The sequence below is a fragment of the Dromaius novaehollandiae genome, chromosome 9 (genome assembly GCF_036370855.1).
Source record: "Dromaius novaehollandiae isolate bDroNov1 chromosome 9, bDroNov1.hap1, whole genome shotgun sequence".
NCBI lineage: Eukaryota > Metazoa > Chordata > Aves > Casuariiformes > Dromaiidae > Dromaius > Dromaius novaehollandiae.
In genome coordinates, this window is record NC_088106.1 from 14,667,344 (window position 1) to 14,684,302 (window position 16,959).

The following is a 16,959-nucleotide window of genomic DNA, read 5'->3' on the forward strand; positions in this document are numbered from 1 at the left end:
TTTCCTTGACTATTTTCCTCACAGAGCAAGAAAGCTGCCATGAGTGGTCTAGCAGACAGTGTGGGGTGCCAGTTCTCAATGACAGAATAGGAGAGCACAGCTTTAAAAGTTTGTTTGAGCACACATTTTTTTGAGCTATTCAGGCATGGGGATGCAGGACTCCAGCAGGCTGGAGCAGCTGCAGAAGCAGACAAAACGGGGACTGTCAGCTGCTCAGAGAAGTTCCTGTAGGACTTTGTCTCAGCCTTGTCCCTGCCTGTTTGCTCCAACCCTCCCTCATTTGGCCCCTCAGTGGCTTCACTCTTCTGCCACATTTTGCTCATCTCCCCTCCCTTCTTCTTTTATCTGGTTACTTCCTAATTAATGGCAACCCTCCTTTTGCTGACCTCACAGCATTGTGTAATAATGTGTTGCACTCCTTCTCCCATCCCATCTGTTTAGACGGATAGCTCCTTGGAGCAGTTCCCTAAACTTGTCCCATTATGAGTTGATCTCAGTTGACTGCTGTAATAAATGTGGTGCCAATGATGATGATTAACTGCAGTCTTCACTTTTAAAGCACCGCTTTTTGGCTCAAAAGGTCAGAGTTCTCCCACAGCCTAGCTGTGAGACAAAGTCACTTAGGGTCCGGTTCGCAAAGATTTAGGCTCCAAAGCCTGATCTTGCTGGGAAGTTAAGTACCCGAACAAGTGTTCTCACACCAAAATGCTTCTGTGGAATTGACCCTGTTCCCTAAGGCAACTGCCCCCTGTGCAGTGGGAATCATTAACGCTGCCCTGCTTTCCAAGGAAGTGGTAGGCATGGACCATCTCCCATGGGTGGATCATTTAGTGCAGTCAAGGAATTTCTAAAGTAACTAGGAAGGCAGGATATTTTTTGCTATCTATTTGTCTGTCGCAAATCAGTGTGCCCAGGGTGTTCAACCATTATCAGTTGTTTGAAGGTGTATGCCCTCCTTGTTCCCTCCTGGGAGGAGGCAGAGCTCAGGCTGACAAGGTCACCAGAAAGCACAGGAGTCAGGATGGTGCTGTTCCTGCTGTGCCATCCCCCTCACTGTGTTCTCTTCTTCCCAGGAGATGACCTTGTTCTGTCCTGTGAAGTCTTCTTCACTTTCTTGAAGGACTCCCGGACTGAGGTGTGGTGGACCATAGATGGGAAAAACACAGATGACATCATGGACCCCAAGATAAAAGTCACACAAAGGTAACACTTAGTAGCATAGACCTTCATTTGTATCTCACCCTCTCTTTGGATCCTGCAGAGGGGTCCTGGGTACGGATGTGCGAGAGTACTGTACCTCTGCTGGAGCTGCCCAAAGTCCCTGACCATATATAGTGGATAGGTGTTGGCACATAGAGCCAGGAGGCAGCTCACTTCTGAATGGTAGTTCACAGATTGCTCCAGCAGATCTGTGTTTATGTGGCTATCCCAATCACCAGGGAAGTGTTTAGGTGAATGGTTCCAGACAAAAGAGCATCAGACCTTTGGAGGCCTCCTACCATCCCTCTACTCTTGCTCTTCCACCACAAATAATGAGGACCAAATATCCCAGTTGTTTCGTTTTCCCTTGCAAGGGAGGATGGAATTCCTCCCTCTGTTACTCAGAAAACCCTGTGTCCACACCACCCCATGATGAGGGCCAGGAGCTCTGGGGAAGAGGCCTGTGGGCCCTGCCAGTGCCTTGTCTTACAGAAGGATTCAAGGCAACTTTATCTGGCAGTTCACATCATCACTCATTCAGGTCCTGATAGGGTGACAACAGCTGGAAGTATCAAATCCTTAATTGCCCAGGTTTGCAAACTTACTGTGGGATTTCACTTCTAGAACATGGACAGACACAATTTTGTTTACAGGAATGTTCCAAAATAGCACAAATGAAAAAATGTTTCAAAAGCCAGAGGCTGAGAACAAAAATGTAGTATTATATGTAGTAGTTATTAGGAAGAATAGAGGTTCAATTACATGAAGAACCCAAATGAGGTTCAGAATCCCATTTGCTGGGTACTGAACCATGTGTTGAGGCAGTTGCTGCTCCAATCAGTTTGCAAATCTATGTAGAAAAATAAGAGGCAAAAGGAAATATTATTATCCCCTTTTTGCAGATGATAAGTTCAGGCACAAAGTGACTCATACAGGATTGTGCAAGGAATGTGCGATGGACTCTGAATCCAGAGTTCATAAAATGTGTTGCTTTGTAGGCAGGAAATTCTTTGTCACCAAAATACAATGTGATACATCTGCAATGAGAGAAGTATGAATGGCAAAATAACGTAAGCAAAATCAGATAAAGGAACAGTCACAGCTGAAATTTTCCAAGTTAAAATGTGAAATATGTATCAATTCTTAAGTGTCAGTTCAGGTGTTCTTTTAAAGAAAAGCACAGGTTCCATCACGGAAGGACTGTTCATCACTAAGAGCTCACTGCGTTTTCACATGTGTAATGTTCTAGCTTTTCTCTTCCAGTGAAACTATTGAAAGCTTTGAAGACAAAACTATCATAAGGACTCTAATGGTTGCAAAAGCCACACCAGAGGACTTGAAACGCAATTACACTTGCTACGCCAGAAATGCCAGAGGGGAGGACCATAGCCAGGCCATAGTGCGCATGAAAGGTAAAATACTTGCAGAGTATGGGTGTAAAATGAGGCACGCTCAAACAGGACTGTTGGTCCTACAGAACAAAAGGGGAACAAATAACTCCGTCAAGTGCTTTTCCCCAAAACACACTATTCTGTACACACTGCTGTATTACTGCTGCCCAGATTGCATTTCTTCTTGCAGAGGATGCATATCAGATACATCCTACTGTGGTTAAAGGTCTGGTGAGAAAGAAGGAGGCGTAGAACTGTTTTTTCATCCCATCCGTGTACCACAACTGAAGCAGACCCAGGGGCACAGGCTGTTTGTGCCAAAAATGATTTCAGATTACTTGATTTCCCTCTGAACAGGGAAGGAGCAAGGAAGGTGTTATGAAGTCCCTTCTCCAAGCAGATGTTGTGGTTTTACAGATAAGCAGATACACGGAAGCGAACCTCCATATAGCAGTGAGATGGAAGTCGAATATGTGAGCCTGGAGACAGCATGGTATGGCTGGGAGGGCTGATGGAAGGGGAGCACGGGCTGGTCCCCTTCAGAAGATGCTGTTGGTTCCCCAGGGATTGCACTGCTCCATGGCTGCACTGGGTGTAGGCAAATCTGGAGTGACTGCTGGGGTATCACTGTCCTTAGCAGGCCTGGCTGGCTCACTCCCTTGCATAGTTAGGATTCCCGCTGCCCCGCAGCCCACAGCCAATGCTGCTCTGTAGTCAGATGCATGAGATTTTTGTGTGACCCAAGAGCTACCAATTGGCCATCCGTCTTTTAGAGAGTGTAGACTTCAAGCCAAGACACCTTACACTGTACTGCATTGCTACAGCACAGCAGTTGCAGGACCTCTCTGGGTGATGCTTTCCCACCTAGTACTGAGAGTTTCCTGATTTCCTTTGCCCCCACATTCACTTCCAATTTCAGTGTGTGCAACACAGGGGAACACACATGTATCTCCTGCAGCAGACTAATCCAAGGCTCATTTCTTTCTAGTCCTGGCCTGTTTTACAGGGTACATATAGCAAGGGCCATCAGCACAGAACAGAGCAGCTCTCCCCATGCTGGGCAGTAGGAACTGAAACACAAACCCACCCACCACCAGAAAAGCATGGGTGAGTTGGACTCGTGTATCAAGGTACATTGAACTGTGAGCTGTCTTTCCCTTTGCAGATTAGCAGAGGTCAATATTCCAGAGAGTTCCTTGTGCCAGGGTTACTTTTTATCAAATTTTAAATACTACCGAAGCCCAGAAAACTCCTTCTGGACTGAATATGGAATTGTTTTAACTGAAGTTTGTCATCTTCTGTTAACACTTGCATTTGCAGCCTGGACCAAACTATCTTTTGCTTGTTGCATAGAACAGGCCCCTGAGATTGGACTTTACTGAAAAAAGCATTAGACATTGTTAAATCAGTGTTTGTTCTTGGAAAGCTGCCAGAAACTCTCCCTAAATAGGATCTCTGCACACTGGAGATGCCCATAGCTCTCTCCAAGCTTGGATTTATCAGCAGGTCTGCAGCAAGGAGGGTGTGAGGAACAAGCAATCTGCTGGGCTTGAGCTTTTCAGTGTGAGGCCCAAGACCTCCTCTAGAAGGCAGACTAAGCTCTTCGACATTCCTCCAGAAGTGGGACAGTCTAAGCGCAATGCCCAGGAGTTTTACTCCATGCTGTGATAATGTCCCGCTCTAGACACAGGCATCGCAGCATAATTGGCATGGACTGATCCAGCAAAGATAAAAAGGTCAATTCAGAGTGGTTTTTGCTTTTGACAGCTTTCTTTCATCAAATGTGCTTGTTTTTTCCTGTTTCAAAAACACATCTGACAGTAATAAGAACTGAGCCTTCAGTATGTGAGATTTCCTGACTAAGGTGGATATTTCTGCCTCCTTATCAACTTCCTCTAGACCTTTGGGACCTACTTGCTGCAACTTAGACCTCCCCTCTCCCATAAGAGATGCTGCCCTTCCTTGTATAGGTCATGCCAGACACTTTCTTCCTCCAATTCTGCCCTATTAACATGTGAGGGCTCACAGAGATCTTTACTGGGAGAGCTTTCCTTCTTTCGTACTGGTAATAGACTTATTACCAGTGTGGTTGCTGGAAGGATAGGTTGCAAAGTCTCCTTTTCACCAAGGCCAGTACATCCTTAGTCCTTGTCCTCTTTCAGTTTTAGTCCCGCTCATTTGAGATAACCTTTTTCTGGATCATTAGGAAGGAACAATAGACCAAGCACACAATTAAAAAAGGCTGGAATCATCTACCAGCATGTTGATCCTACATAATTTTTCTGGAATGGCAATATTTGTACATGTAACAGCAGAGAATCTAAAGCTTTCAAATTCTTTCTCTATACAGCAGCGCCTAAATGCTGTTTCCAACAGACTGATCTTTACTATCCACTCCCTGCTCTTCCTCTCCTGCTTGCTCCTGCTGCATCTGAGGCAGTTGAGTAGGTTCCCTTTGAGTAAGGCTGGTTACTTACAACCCTTCGTTTCTGCTCCATTCCACAGCAAATTGCAAGAACCGGCCCAGACCAATGCTGGCAGAACAACCTTAAGATAAGCTCAAGGCAGATCATCCCATCACGTATAGGAATATCAAGCATTCCAGAACCTAATCCCCCACTTGTCTTCCAGTTTTTAGCAAGTAGCTATACATGTTGGCTATAAGAAAATGTCTCTCTCCACCCCTGTCTTTATATTAGTTTATATATCTTTCCTACTTTTCTGGATGGTTTCCCTCTCCTTCTCTTGTACTGGTGCTGCTGCTGCTGCTTATCACCTGATGGAACTTGTTAAATTCCTTCCATTCTCTTTTTGGTGGTTTGGTTTCCAATAAAACTTATTAAATTTTGTAAATTTAATGTTTTAAATTTTGTAAATTTAATGTTTTGACTTACTGCTCTTCTGTTATCCTGCAGTTTACTAGTGTGCATGTCATCTGCCACCTGAATCACCATAAAAACTGAGTTGCCCAGAGATATAGTTAGCAGAGTTATTTCCTGTCCTTAATATAAGGAAACTGCAGTGCCATGTCAGACACTGTGTGGAAGGAGTCTGCCATGTTGTGGTTTGATGTGCACAAGCTGTCCTATTTGTTTGCCAGCATTTCAACTTTCCTGAGATGAACTCAGATTCTTCTTTCCTGACAGAAAAAAATCAGGTTGTGGCTAGTTACATCTTTGTTATCAGTCTGGGACAAGCCACAGGAACTGTGTATGTTTGATGGGGAGGGAAGATGGTGGCCATGGCTTTTATTTTGCTGCAGGTGAGCTTTGGTTGGCTTTTTGCTGTGGTAATGCTCTATGAGGTTTCACGTCCTCCTGAGAAGGCCACGGTCCATGAGCTGGCTTTGGAGTATAGAAGTAGTTTCCATCCACAGGTCGTTGTACCAGCTGGCTGCTCATAGCGCCTCACTCAGAAGCAGAAGTCCAACCCTTGCTCTGACTTGTATTCATGCCTGTGCCCTGCCAGTCCCACCCACACCTGGTATCCCAGAAAGTGCACTCTAGGATGGCCAGCCATTGCATGTCCTACCAGAAAAGCCTTGGCTTGGCCATGTTCCTGTGAAGGGCCAGCTTAGCTCTTGGCTGTTATTCCTAGTGTTCCACTTTGCTCCTTGGCTGCACGTAATACAGACTTGTTCGTACTTAGCTGAAGGCCCAACCTGTTCTGTAAAGCAGAACCCCTCTTTCTTTTCAAACTCAGTTGTGCCACCAAAGTACACCGTGGAGCTGGCCTGCGGACTGGGAGCAACCATCCTGCTTGTTGTGGTGCTGATAGTCGTCTATCACGTTTATTGGCTTGAAATGGTTCTCTTCTATCGGGCCCATTTTGGAACAGATGAAATCATTCTAGGTAAGGATTTAAAGACGTTATGTTCATTTTATCCTGCTACTGGCCAGACCCTTCATTTTATATAGGACTTTTCATATAAGCTCTTTTTAACCCTCTTCACAGCATAATATTTTGACCTTCCGTGTTTATACCTGCAGTTTTCTGGGTCATTTTAGAGCAAGAGGAGTCAGACTTGGGACTGGGGGAAAGAGAGAGAGGAGTCCTCCATGTTCTCGGCAGGGTGGAGTGTGGACATGTCAGGCTCCCTGGAAACTGCTTCACTGAAGGCTAGCTATTTCATGTGATCTGAACAGTCAGAGATAAGCTACCAAGTTTCAACAAGGCCATGGTTTCTCTGGTTACTCTGTGTAAGGATTAGAGAAGCAGGTGTGATTTGTTTTAAGATGGGGGAAGGCATCCGAAAGGGGGAGGTAATTAAGCATCTAAAGCACAGGCTCTGGAAATGACCCTTCTATCCTCAGTTTTGCCACAGCCTTCTCATGTTACTGGGAATTCACCTCTTAGGACTCGAAGCTGAGATTTCTCCCTCTGTAGGATGAGGAGGATGTTAATTTCTTGCCCTCGCAGCCTGTTGTGTGAACCTGCCGAGGGAGTGCTGAGGCTCTCAGAGTGTGTAGTCAGGGTGCAAATCTCTTGTTTGGTGGGATTGCTTATGGGACTTGACAGCAATGAGAGCAAGCAATGTCAGATATGTAAAAGTACAAGGGGAACTCTGGACAGAATGAGATGGTCATGTTGCTGCAGTCTTCTGCTTCAACAACACAGTGGTGTCTGGGTATCTGCACATTCAGGCTGGGTAGTCAAAGGAGCACCACTGCTCTCTTGTGACTATGGAGATCAGTGTGTCTTAATCCATGGTACCTGGAAAGCCCTGAGGGCTCAAAGTGGGCCTTCATATTTGATCTTCCTCTGAAGCAAGTCAAAGACTCAGCTGATATCACAAGTGTCTCTTCTGCTCTTTGTGGTTCTCTGTAATCGCAACGCTCAGATGGGAAGGAGTACGATGTATACGTGTCCTATGCACGAAATGCAGAAGAGGAAGAATTTGTGCTGCTGACGCTGCGGGGAGTCTTGGAGAATGAGTTTGGGTACAAGCTGTGTATCTTCGACAGAGACAGCCTCCCCGGGGGAAGTGAGTATTTCACAGGGTGCTGTGCTGCATGCACATCCTCTCTTCCTTATTGTCTTTGTGGTACTGATAACTGATAGGAGCTGGCCTCTCCAGCTTAACTTTATCCTTTATTTTCCCCATCTCTGTTAATCATCTCTTGTTGGTATCTTCTAGTATTTTTGCTTCACGTTATAATTTAGCAGATGCTCCAGGCTGCCTGAAAGTCTGCTGTGGTAAAGTGGTAGAGGTTGCTCATTTCCATTGCTCTCTCCAAGACTGATGTACAAGAAGTGATGGATCTATCAACACAAGGCAGCTGGCCCATTGACCTTTGTAGAAACTTCTGAGCTGCCTTAAGAAACAGGGGTAAAGTCAAAGCTAGAAAGGAAAGACGTGGGGAGAGTACGATACTGGACCAGACTGGTAGGCCTCAGACAGCATTAATGAGTGACCGTAAATACAGGAGTGTCTGCTTCAGGGAGGGTGGAGAGCACCCTACCAATCAGTGAGAAGATAATGTGTCATCCCAGGAGGCCTCCCACTCATCCTCATTAATTTGAGAGTCTATGTCTAAGATGACAGCATACAATTGATAGCTATGATTAAGAATACTTTGTTGCATGTAGTGGGACTCATCTCTTCACTAAGGTGTAGATATCCTTACTGTTGTTTCAAGCTAAATCGTATGCCAAAGCTCTGGTCAAAAAGTCCCCTACAAGGATGAAGGGAATCGCCAAAAATGGAAGTTTGTGGAACTCTCCAGATACACGTATAGTCACAGAGGTACCAGAGCAAGGACACAAATCTACCCAGCACTCTCAATTTCCAGTGTCTAGGGGGCCAAGATGGCTGTAGGGTCCCTGACCCAACTAAGAGTTTAAAGCCTAAGCCATTGTCAGTGCACATGCTCCACTTTGAACTCATGGGTTAAGGTCAGGACCCCATCAATGTCAGAACTTGTGCAGATGAAGTCTGGGGTTGGCTCATTTACTCACTTTTGGGTGGGACAGGTGGGACTGCTGGAGTCCCAGTCCAGCCTGAGCTGTGTGGGAGGAAGAAGAATCAATTCAGGATCCTTTTATCTTTCTCTCCTAGCTCATTGCCAGAGTACAGCATCTCAAAGTTTAAGGGCAAGTAAATACAAGTGCCCTAGGGATGGGAAGAGAGCTGTAATCCTGACACTGTTAGTTCTAAAGAAAGCCTGAATCACTGGCATGTCACCCTCCAGGCTCTGTTTGCTTGGTGCCAGTGTCAGGCTCAGAGCATGTTTGCAAGTGCTAATAGTTCAGGTTGTTTAATTTGGGAGGCTAATCAGTAGAGCAGCTTCACCCTCTCTGTGCTGCTTAAGACTGCTGTAGGCCAGTAGTGTATTCACAGGTTGAGTGAAGGAACTAGGTTTACTTGATAAGGCTTCTTGTCCTGTTGCAAATATTGCCTGCTGGCTGGCTAGCTGTGCTGCCTGCAGCCACCCAGCCTTTGGCATTTGCCCACCAGATTGTGGTCTCTGCCCATTTATCCATGGCTGCTGAAGTTTGAGGAGATCTCAACTGATGGCAGCAGGACTGCAGGCAGGCAGCTGCCTCCTTCCTCCCACTCAAACCTGATCCAATTTTCTGCCAGGTGAGAGAGAGAAAAAATAAAAGGCAGAGCTAAAAGATTAACATCAGCCAAACCATGCTGTGGTGAACAACAGCCTGTGTGGCAAAAGAAGAAGCCCTGAGTCAGGCTGCCATTTGTCTTGGTCATGGGTAGGTGTGAAGCGAACAGCTAGCAGAGTGGTTGTGGATGCATACCCTCCTCTGCCTCACTCTTCTGCTGTGTGCATGGTCAAGGACACACATGGCTGCACATTGAGCTGTGCTTGCCATAAGGAGATGCCCTGCTGAAAGCTTGGATCTTGTGCCTGGTCCAGAGATGTGTGTCCTCAGGTTGCCTTTGGCTTGTTCCAGCAGCTCTCTGTGAAACAGCAGTATTGGCATCATGATGCCCCAGTGCAGAGCTCCTGAGGGGAGTTGCAAGAAGGACATTGCAGCTTTACTGCAAAAGCTTGTCTGAACAGATGCTGGCCGCTGCCTGTTATAAAAGGGTTGCAAACTCATCAGCAAGGCTAATGGATAGATGCTAGCTCTGCCATTCCTCCACTTCTCTCCTGCTTATGCACAGACATGGAACTGTTGAAGGGAGAGGCATACTGTCTACCAGGCAGCCTGGCTGCTGAACTGGGCTTTCCAGAACCACCACGCGCTCAGAGCTCTAGACAGCCCCAGCTAGCTCCTACAGACACACCTGCTCTCACCAATTGTTCCTTGGGACTTACATCTCCCTCCTGTTCCACTCTGCCCCTTCTTTCCATCATTCCCTTTTTCTTCCCAACTCAGCTCTCTGCCCACAGCGCTGCAGGAAGTGCTCCCATCCCAGCACACAGCAGTGACCACTGGTTGCCTTATTCTGATGAACTCAAAGGCCAAGCCTTCCTGAGCGTTGAGAGGGTCACTTTTAATTGCAGTGCCATATGCAACAGTATTGTGGCTTCCCCACCGCTTCTTAGCTGGGATTTGACTAATCTCCTTCTTGGGGAAGCACGCCAGGCCAGGAAATAGCTTTTGGCAGCTGATGTCTTGCTTCTGGTGTGTGCATCTGTGTCATAGGTAGAGAATTATGTTGTCCTTCATGAAGAAACAGTGGGAGATGGATTATCCTGCTAGTGTGCTGACAGGAACTAATCAAACGTGCTTGACAGCTAAATGAATTTATGTGTCAGTGTTACTTTATTCTCCATTGTATTTTCTGACCAGTCAAGAGCATTCCCTTGTCAATGAAGCGTGGGAGATCCTGCAACAGAGGGAGCAACCACGGGGATTCACAGTTGCAAAGAGGCTTCACATTAATTACAGACAAGGCAATCTACCTGCAGATGTTAGAAAACCATAGAGGATCCACAGTTACCATGATATGTCTCCAGCTCTAAGGGTGTCATTTTTGGACACTTCATTAAAAATCCTCTGAGCAGTTGCACTTGTCACTTCTAGAAACACACAAATCTGCTTTCATCAGTGATGGTAACAGGAACAGCTCAGTGAAAAACAGTAGTTAGGATGACAGGATTTCCAAAGTAAATTAACCTGTAAAGACACTTAGGGAGGGCATAGATAATTCTTGTGCGTGTTTGCCGTTGGGAAACCAGTGTAAGAGAGATGAAAGGGTCACCCACAGTCGTTCTGGACATCAGCCAAAGGAGGATTTAAGCATAGTCTTCATGCTGCCTATTTGGACTGTCTTTTTTCACTTGAGGTCATGCATTGTTCAGCTGGTCGAGGGATCAGGCCCTGCAGTTTTTATGCTCTGCTCTGAACAGCCTCCTTTTCCACTGTCTCTAGAAGGAAGCTAAATCTGAGCCTACCAAAGCAGCCCCCTTTGCTGCTTGACATCGTCATGGCATCAAATGGTATCACTGCCATGCAGTACAGTGTTTTTTACATGTAGCTACCTCAGACACCTTGTCTACATATCATGGAGAGACAAGCAGACTGAGGCTGGGAGCATAGATGTCATCATCTGGGGCAGTGGGTACCAGCTGCAGGGTAGGAGGCCCTACCTAGGATCACTTGCAGTGTTGGGAAGCATCAGCATAGTCTCTGGAGAGGGCGTCCAAGGGATTTTATTGTCCTCTCTGAGAGGTACCTGGCATCATCTTAGCAGCTCAGCAGCCTGTTCTCACCCATCACTAATGACCTTGATGTTTCTTTCTCCCAGTTGTCACAGATGAAACCCTGAGCTTCATCCAGAAAAGCCGCCGCCTGCTTGTTGTCCTGAGCCCCAACTACGTCTTGCAGGGGACACAAGCCCTGCTGGAGCTCAAGGCTGGTCTAGAGAATATGGCCTCCAAGGGCAGCATCAAAGTCATTCTAGTGCAGTACAAAGCCATCAAGAAGAGCAAGGTGAAGGAGCTGAAGCAGGCCAAGGCAGCCTTGACTGTCATTAAATGGAAAGGCGAGAAATCCAAGTTTCCGAAGGGCAGGTTCTGGAAGCAGCTGCAGGTGGAAATGCCGGTAAAAAAAATGAGCAGGAGTTCAAGCCTCGATGGGCAAGAGCCTTCATATTTCTCCCTGAGAAATGTTTGACGCTATCATAAAAAAAAAATCCACAAGTTAGGCTGGGGAGTGGGATGGAACTCAGGGTTTGCCATGAAGGACCCTGTCCCAAACATTTCAGAGGACAGTCGTGCCTCCCTTCAGCTTTCCTACTGCCCTGACCAAAGATGGACACACCTCCTTTCTGCAAAAGCTAACACTTTAATCAACTACAAAAGTCCCAGGCCTAAGGTCTGAATTTGGACTGCGTAGGTGGGGTGCAGCCAGCACCTGGTGATAGCATAGCATTAGTACAGGCCAGTACTCCTAGCTCCAGTTTCTATTGGACCCTCTTTAAATTCCTGGGCAGGACTCTTTTCCTCTCCTAAGCAGCTTCACTCCTTCCTGTTCGCTGGTCCCCACTGTGGAGGCTGGGGAACGGTTTGAACAGTGTCTCCAACATGGAGCCTTTCACATGTGTCCCCACCTCATAGTCCTGCGGGATCGCAGATATCTGCTTCTGGGGGGGAAGCGCACTACAACCCCTATGCTCTTGAGGCTCCTCGTTGTCTGTCCCCACACTCCTGTAGGAGCAGACGCATTCAGGTAGTTTGCCAGTGTGAAATGGCTGTTACAGAAGCAAACCTTTTTGGTTTTTTAAAGCTCTGCTATGTGCTATTTGTACTGTATCATTTCTACTAATAAGTGGTCAGTCTCTGGGACTCTGCAGTCTTCCAAGTGTCTCAGATCCTTCAGGGCTGTAATGCTTTTAATCCAGGGGAATCTCCTGTTAGCACAGGTCATGGAGCATGCGTGAGAGGTGCTTATCTGTAGAATAAACTCAGGGACTTCACAAGCACTGCAGGAAACCCCAATTTACTACTGAACACCCCTGCTCTGTCTGTGCTGCTCCAGTGGGAAAGCATTGTGGAAAGTGCTGCCGAGGACACCAGCATAACACTAGATATCTGCCCAGCTTCCCAGGGGACCCCACAAACTTATCTGACCTTTCTTTCCCTTATTAAAAGCTATTAAGTCTATCCAGCTGGATAGTAGCTCTCGGATGATACTGCCTGGGTATGATGGGCATCACTGTTTTTGTAATTCAGGGCTCGGATTTAAACCCACCTCGTTTTTTACGGAGGAAACCTCTGCCCCTCTTGTTCTCAGTCCAGAGTTGCAGAACAGAAGCTCTATCTCAGCTTCTGCAGTCTTTCACAAAAGCCACAGAGTACCAGTCCTTGCTTAAATGGGAGGCAGTAGCATAGGAAAGGGCCTGTGTGTTAATGCACCTGCAGACGGCCCTTTCAGACGAAGGGGGAGTGTCCCCTCCCTTGTAGGACAGACCAAAGCACAGCAGGCCTTGGCTGGTACTGTTGTTCACGATGTTTTCACAGAATAGAACAGGCTCTGGGGGTGCCTCCATATTCCCGTAACTACCTATACAGGGACCTTCTCACGTAATTGTGGAATTCAGTGTTACACACACTAAATGCATGTTTAGTTTTTGTAGATAATGATCACTCTTGAGTCAGCTGTGACTCAGGCTTTCACTCTGCTGGTGTCCAGTGGATGAGGTGTAGCCATCCATAATGGCATTAAGAAAAGCACTACGAGTTGGAGTATATGCACTGTTCACTTAAGTGGGCTGCGAGGTTTGTGGGTGACCCAGCAAGCAGCCCAGCTTTAAAGGTGTGGGGCTGATTCCTGGTGTCAGCAAAGCCCCCTTGCCCGTATGATTGTATGTTTGCTAATGGTATTCCAGGGGAGCTGGGAGCCCCAGCCACCCACACCACTGGGCCAGGTACTGTAAAAACGTGGAACAAATAGAGCTTTCTTCTTTCTTGCCTTTGCCTTCATCTGCCCTCCCCCCCACCCCCAATAAGCTTTGTGTTAAGCAGGTGAAAAATTGCAGTCAGCTTCACTGAAGGCAGTGGAGCCTCTCATCTGCTCAGAGGTGCTTAAAACTTTTGCTGTTGCTGAGCCTTCCTGCTATGTCTGTCTGCAGAAAGGCAGAGCAGATTCCCACACTCCACGAAGCTTCGTTTGTATGAGACAGCACCCAAAAACATGCTAAGCTTTGTGAGGCCGTTGCAACTGCATCATTTTGCCCAGCTTCACCTTTTTGTTCATGTTTTCAGCATCTCTGTAAGCAGCTGCCAGATCTGCAGGCAGAGGGAAGGCCCTGAGGCCAAAGCAGAACTGTGTTAGATTCCAATTTGATTTTTAAAAAATTGTCTCAGAAACATGCATAAATTCAATTAACATCCCAGACCTCGCCACATTGCATCTCACTTTTGGCTGAGGCCCCAAGAAAGTTTCTGCTGATACTTTACTAAGTCTGATTATTTAGGAAATTAAAGCCCCCTGATTTACTTTGCTGTTTTTATTCTCAAAGTTTTCCAAATAAATAACGGGCCTGGTCTTTCTCTGGCATACAGTGCAATGGCCTTTGATGCCATTGCAACTCCAGAACAGGATTACCAAGAGATGTGAAGCAAAAGCTCAGCAGAGCACCCACAAGGCAAAAGGTGAGGTGATCTAAAATGGGCATGAGATGTCAAAAGGGAGCAGTGTGGAAGGAGTGGACTGGAGCTTGACCACTGGCTTCAGTGGGAGCTGCCAGACCAGGGGCAAACCCAAATGTCAGCTGCAATGCAGCTCTGCAAAGCTCCTCAAATAAACCTTCCGTTGCTTCCTATGCCACATGGGGTTTCCATTAGAGATGATCCTGTCACAGTGTCTGTCTAGTTCAGTTGATTCATTTGAGTCTCTGTGCTGTAACCTAACATTTATCAATATGCAGCTCGTGCAAAGTTCCTCATTGTTATTTCATGGGGAAACAGCTTTGCACAAATTGGAATGGATATTTTCCCCTGTGCTGTTAGATGTTTTACAGCTGTTCCAGAGTTTTCCCTTCTGTTTTCTGTATGTTTTTGCCTTTGTGTTATTTGGTCTGTGAAGTGTCAGTGTTATTTTATTTTGCTTTTCAATAAAACATTTTCACTTTTGCATTTCAGTCCTTGAGCATTTCTCATGAGTATCATTTTCCTCCCCATTACATCTGCAAAAGGTTGTTAAAGAAAGATGACTGTGTAGTCCAGGCATCTAGATCATCTGGGGACACCTCCTTAGAGGGTGGGATTTTCCTGGCTGCATAGACCCAGCCCAAGCCTTAGACACCGTTCCTGGCACCTGGGCCACAAAGGCAGAAATGCAGAGACATGCGGCAACCAAATGTCACTCAGTAGTTGTACATGCACTCACAGAAAGTCTCTGAGCCAGGGAGCACTCACTCTGCAATCCCAGGATAGAAAAATGGGAAGGAAACACCATCCCTTTGCTTGAGAGACCAAACAAGTAGCTGGAGTTTTGGACAGAGCTTGGAAATCTGCTGTAACCGCAGCACATACTGCTTCTCCCATCGCCTTCCAGGTAGTTGGCTAAAAAAGGTTCATTCATCTTCATTTTTCCCCTCCAACCCATTTTCTTGACTTTTTCCCTTGACTGCATCCTAACATATTAGTTAATAGAGACTTGTGACACTCTGTGGATTTAACTCCACAGCTTTTATTGGGCTAAGACAAATGCACGGCTTTTAAATGCTTCCGTTCTATCTTCGGGGTGCATTAGGGCAGACACAAGTAATGCAACAAAAATTTGCAGAGTCCTTCATGACAATTGTGTAGTACAGATGGAAGTTCTTTCTTCTTTTTTTTGTGAAGGGCAGATATCCAAAGGTATCTAATTTCCAGCTCTGTTAGTACCCAGACCCCAGCAACATTATTCCTGCCTGCCCCATCCTTCTCTGTTGGTGTCACTGGGAGGAACCATCCTGCCTGCAAACACTGTGAAATGGCCACCTGAGATTTTTTTTGTGAGGTGGGATTACAACATAATCTGGACATCTGATTGTAAACCTGAGTTGTCTTGGTCAGCCAAGTCTAAGGGCATCCCATTCCCAGAAATGAAATGTAGCTCTTACATTTTCCATGATGAAAAATGTTGAGTGTCTCAAATTGTAGCAAACCCAAACTCTGATAAAAGAAAACCATCATTGTCATCTCAGTCTAAAACATTTCAACAGTTTTGGAATCATTCACATTAATTCTATTTGTTCTTTTGAGCAGGAGGGTGAAATAGGTGACCTCCCAAGGGTTGTTCCTGCCTATGTTTTTCTATGATTCTGTGATTTCGGTTTCAAAAAGAAAGGTCTTTCAAACCAGCAAAGGAGCTTTTTCTTTCACAAACTGTTAAAGCCTAGCTGATTTCAGAATAGATCTCAATCAGTTATGGAAGGGTTTGTATGAGGTCTGGACTCAATAAATTGGGAGATTGCTGCCAGTTCCTTGTGCCCCTTGTGCCTTTGAAATACGGTGGTCAGAAAGTTTCACAGCTTTAAGTGATGATTTTGACAGAATTGACTTTATCATCTACTTTTCGATTCAATGAATCAGTGTTTTCCTTTGTGTGTGGGGAAAAATCCTCAAAAAGCTTACATACAAGAAAAAGAGTTTTATTTAAATTCCAGTATTACATTATACAACCAAATAGTGCCTTACCGTCTCTGTTAGGATATTATTGTTCAGTCATTTTTTTTATCCCAAGCCCTTGGTCCCCAAGTAATCTAGTGACAGTTTTACAGCTGGCCATATGTCTTTGAAAAAAATATTTCTTTGTGCGGTTTTAAAATAAGATGCATTCAGGTGCAACACAGTGCACTTTCCACTGTGAAAAAAGGAAACAGAAACAGCCAAGTGCTGGAAGAATAAAAGGCACTGCATGGAAGGAGCAGTATTTTTGTTACATAAAACACCACCGTTCCACTGGTGAGGAGAGTCTCCAAAATGGGGCATCAAACAGGGCTTACAGATTTTTTTGTGGTGATCTACCCATGTATCAGCTCTCACTGGTGTCAGGATGCCAAAAAGGGTAACGCACCAAGGTGGAAGCCCTAGGAATTGCAGCCCTGTTCTGCTGGCAGCTTCAAAGAGCTCTCCTCTTCCTTCCCACCACTCTCACTGCATGGAACAGCCCCCAACCCCTCACAGCAAATAAGGTAAATAGAAGTGGGGCTGAAATTGCATAAAAGAGCTGGAAGCTGCTGCAATATCGCCACTTCCCATTGCATAGCCCCTCTGCGGCTTTAGCAGTACAAAAGGAGATGGAAACAGCAATTAGCTCTTCTCCCACAAGAAAATTCTTTACCAGCCATATCCTGCAAGAGGGTTTTCTCACTGAGTCTGCAAGAGCTCCCACTCCAGCACTCCCTGTCCTGGTTAATACCACCTTGTCCTCAGGTCCCCCTGTACCAGGCACCAACACTCAGCAAGTG

General features: G+C 46.0%; 1 protein-coding gene across 6 annotated transcripts in view; it reads left to right on the plus strand.

Annotated features, from left to right (window-relative positions):
• Nucleotides 1-16,959, plus strand: part of IL1RAP (interleukin 1 receptor accessory protein) — a 53,872-nt gene that overhangs the window by 34,657 nt on the left and 2,256 nt on the right. For 5 of the 6 annotated variants that reach the window (XM_026093497.2, XM_026093494.2, XM_064516791.1 and 2 more), the window contains 4 exons: nucleotides 1,074-1,203; nucleotides 2,464-2,612; nucleotides 6,294-6,443; nucleotides 7,432-7,575. In XM_026093497.2, coding sequence (XP_025949282.2) covers nucleotides 1,074-1,203; nucleotides 2,464-2,612; nucleotides 6,294-6,443; nucleotides 7,432-7,575 — 573 coding nt within the window. Of the gene's footprint in view, nucleotides 1-1,073; nucleotides 1,204-2,463; nucleotides 2,613-6,293; nucleotides 6,444-7,431; nucleotides 7,576-11,307; nucleotides 14,644-16,959 lie in introns of those variants that run through there. The other variant, XM_026093499.2, reaches the window with a different exon arrangement.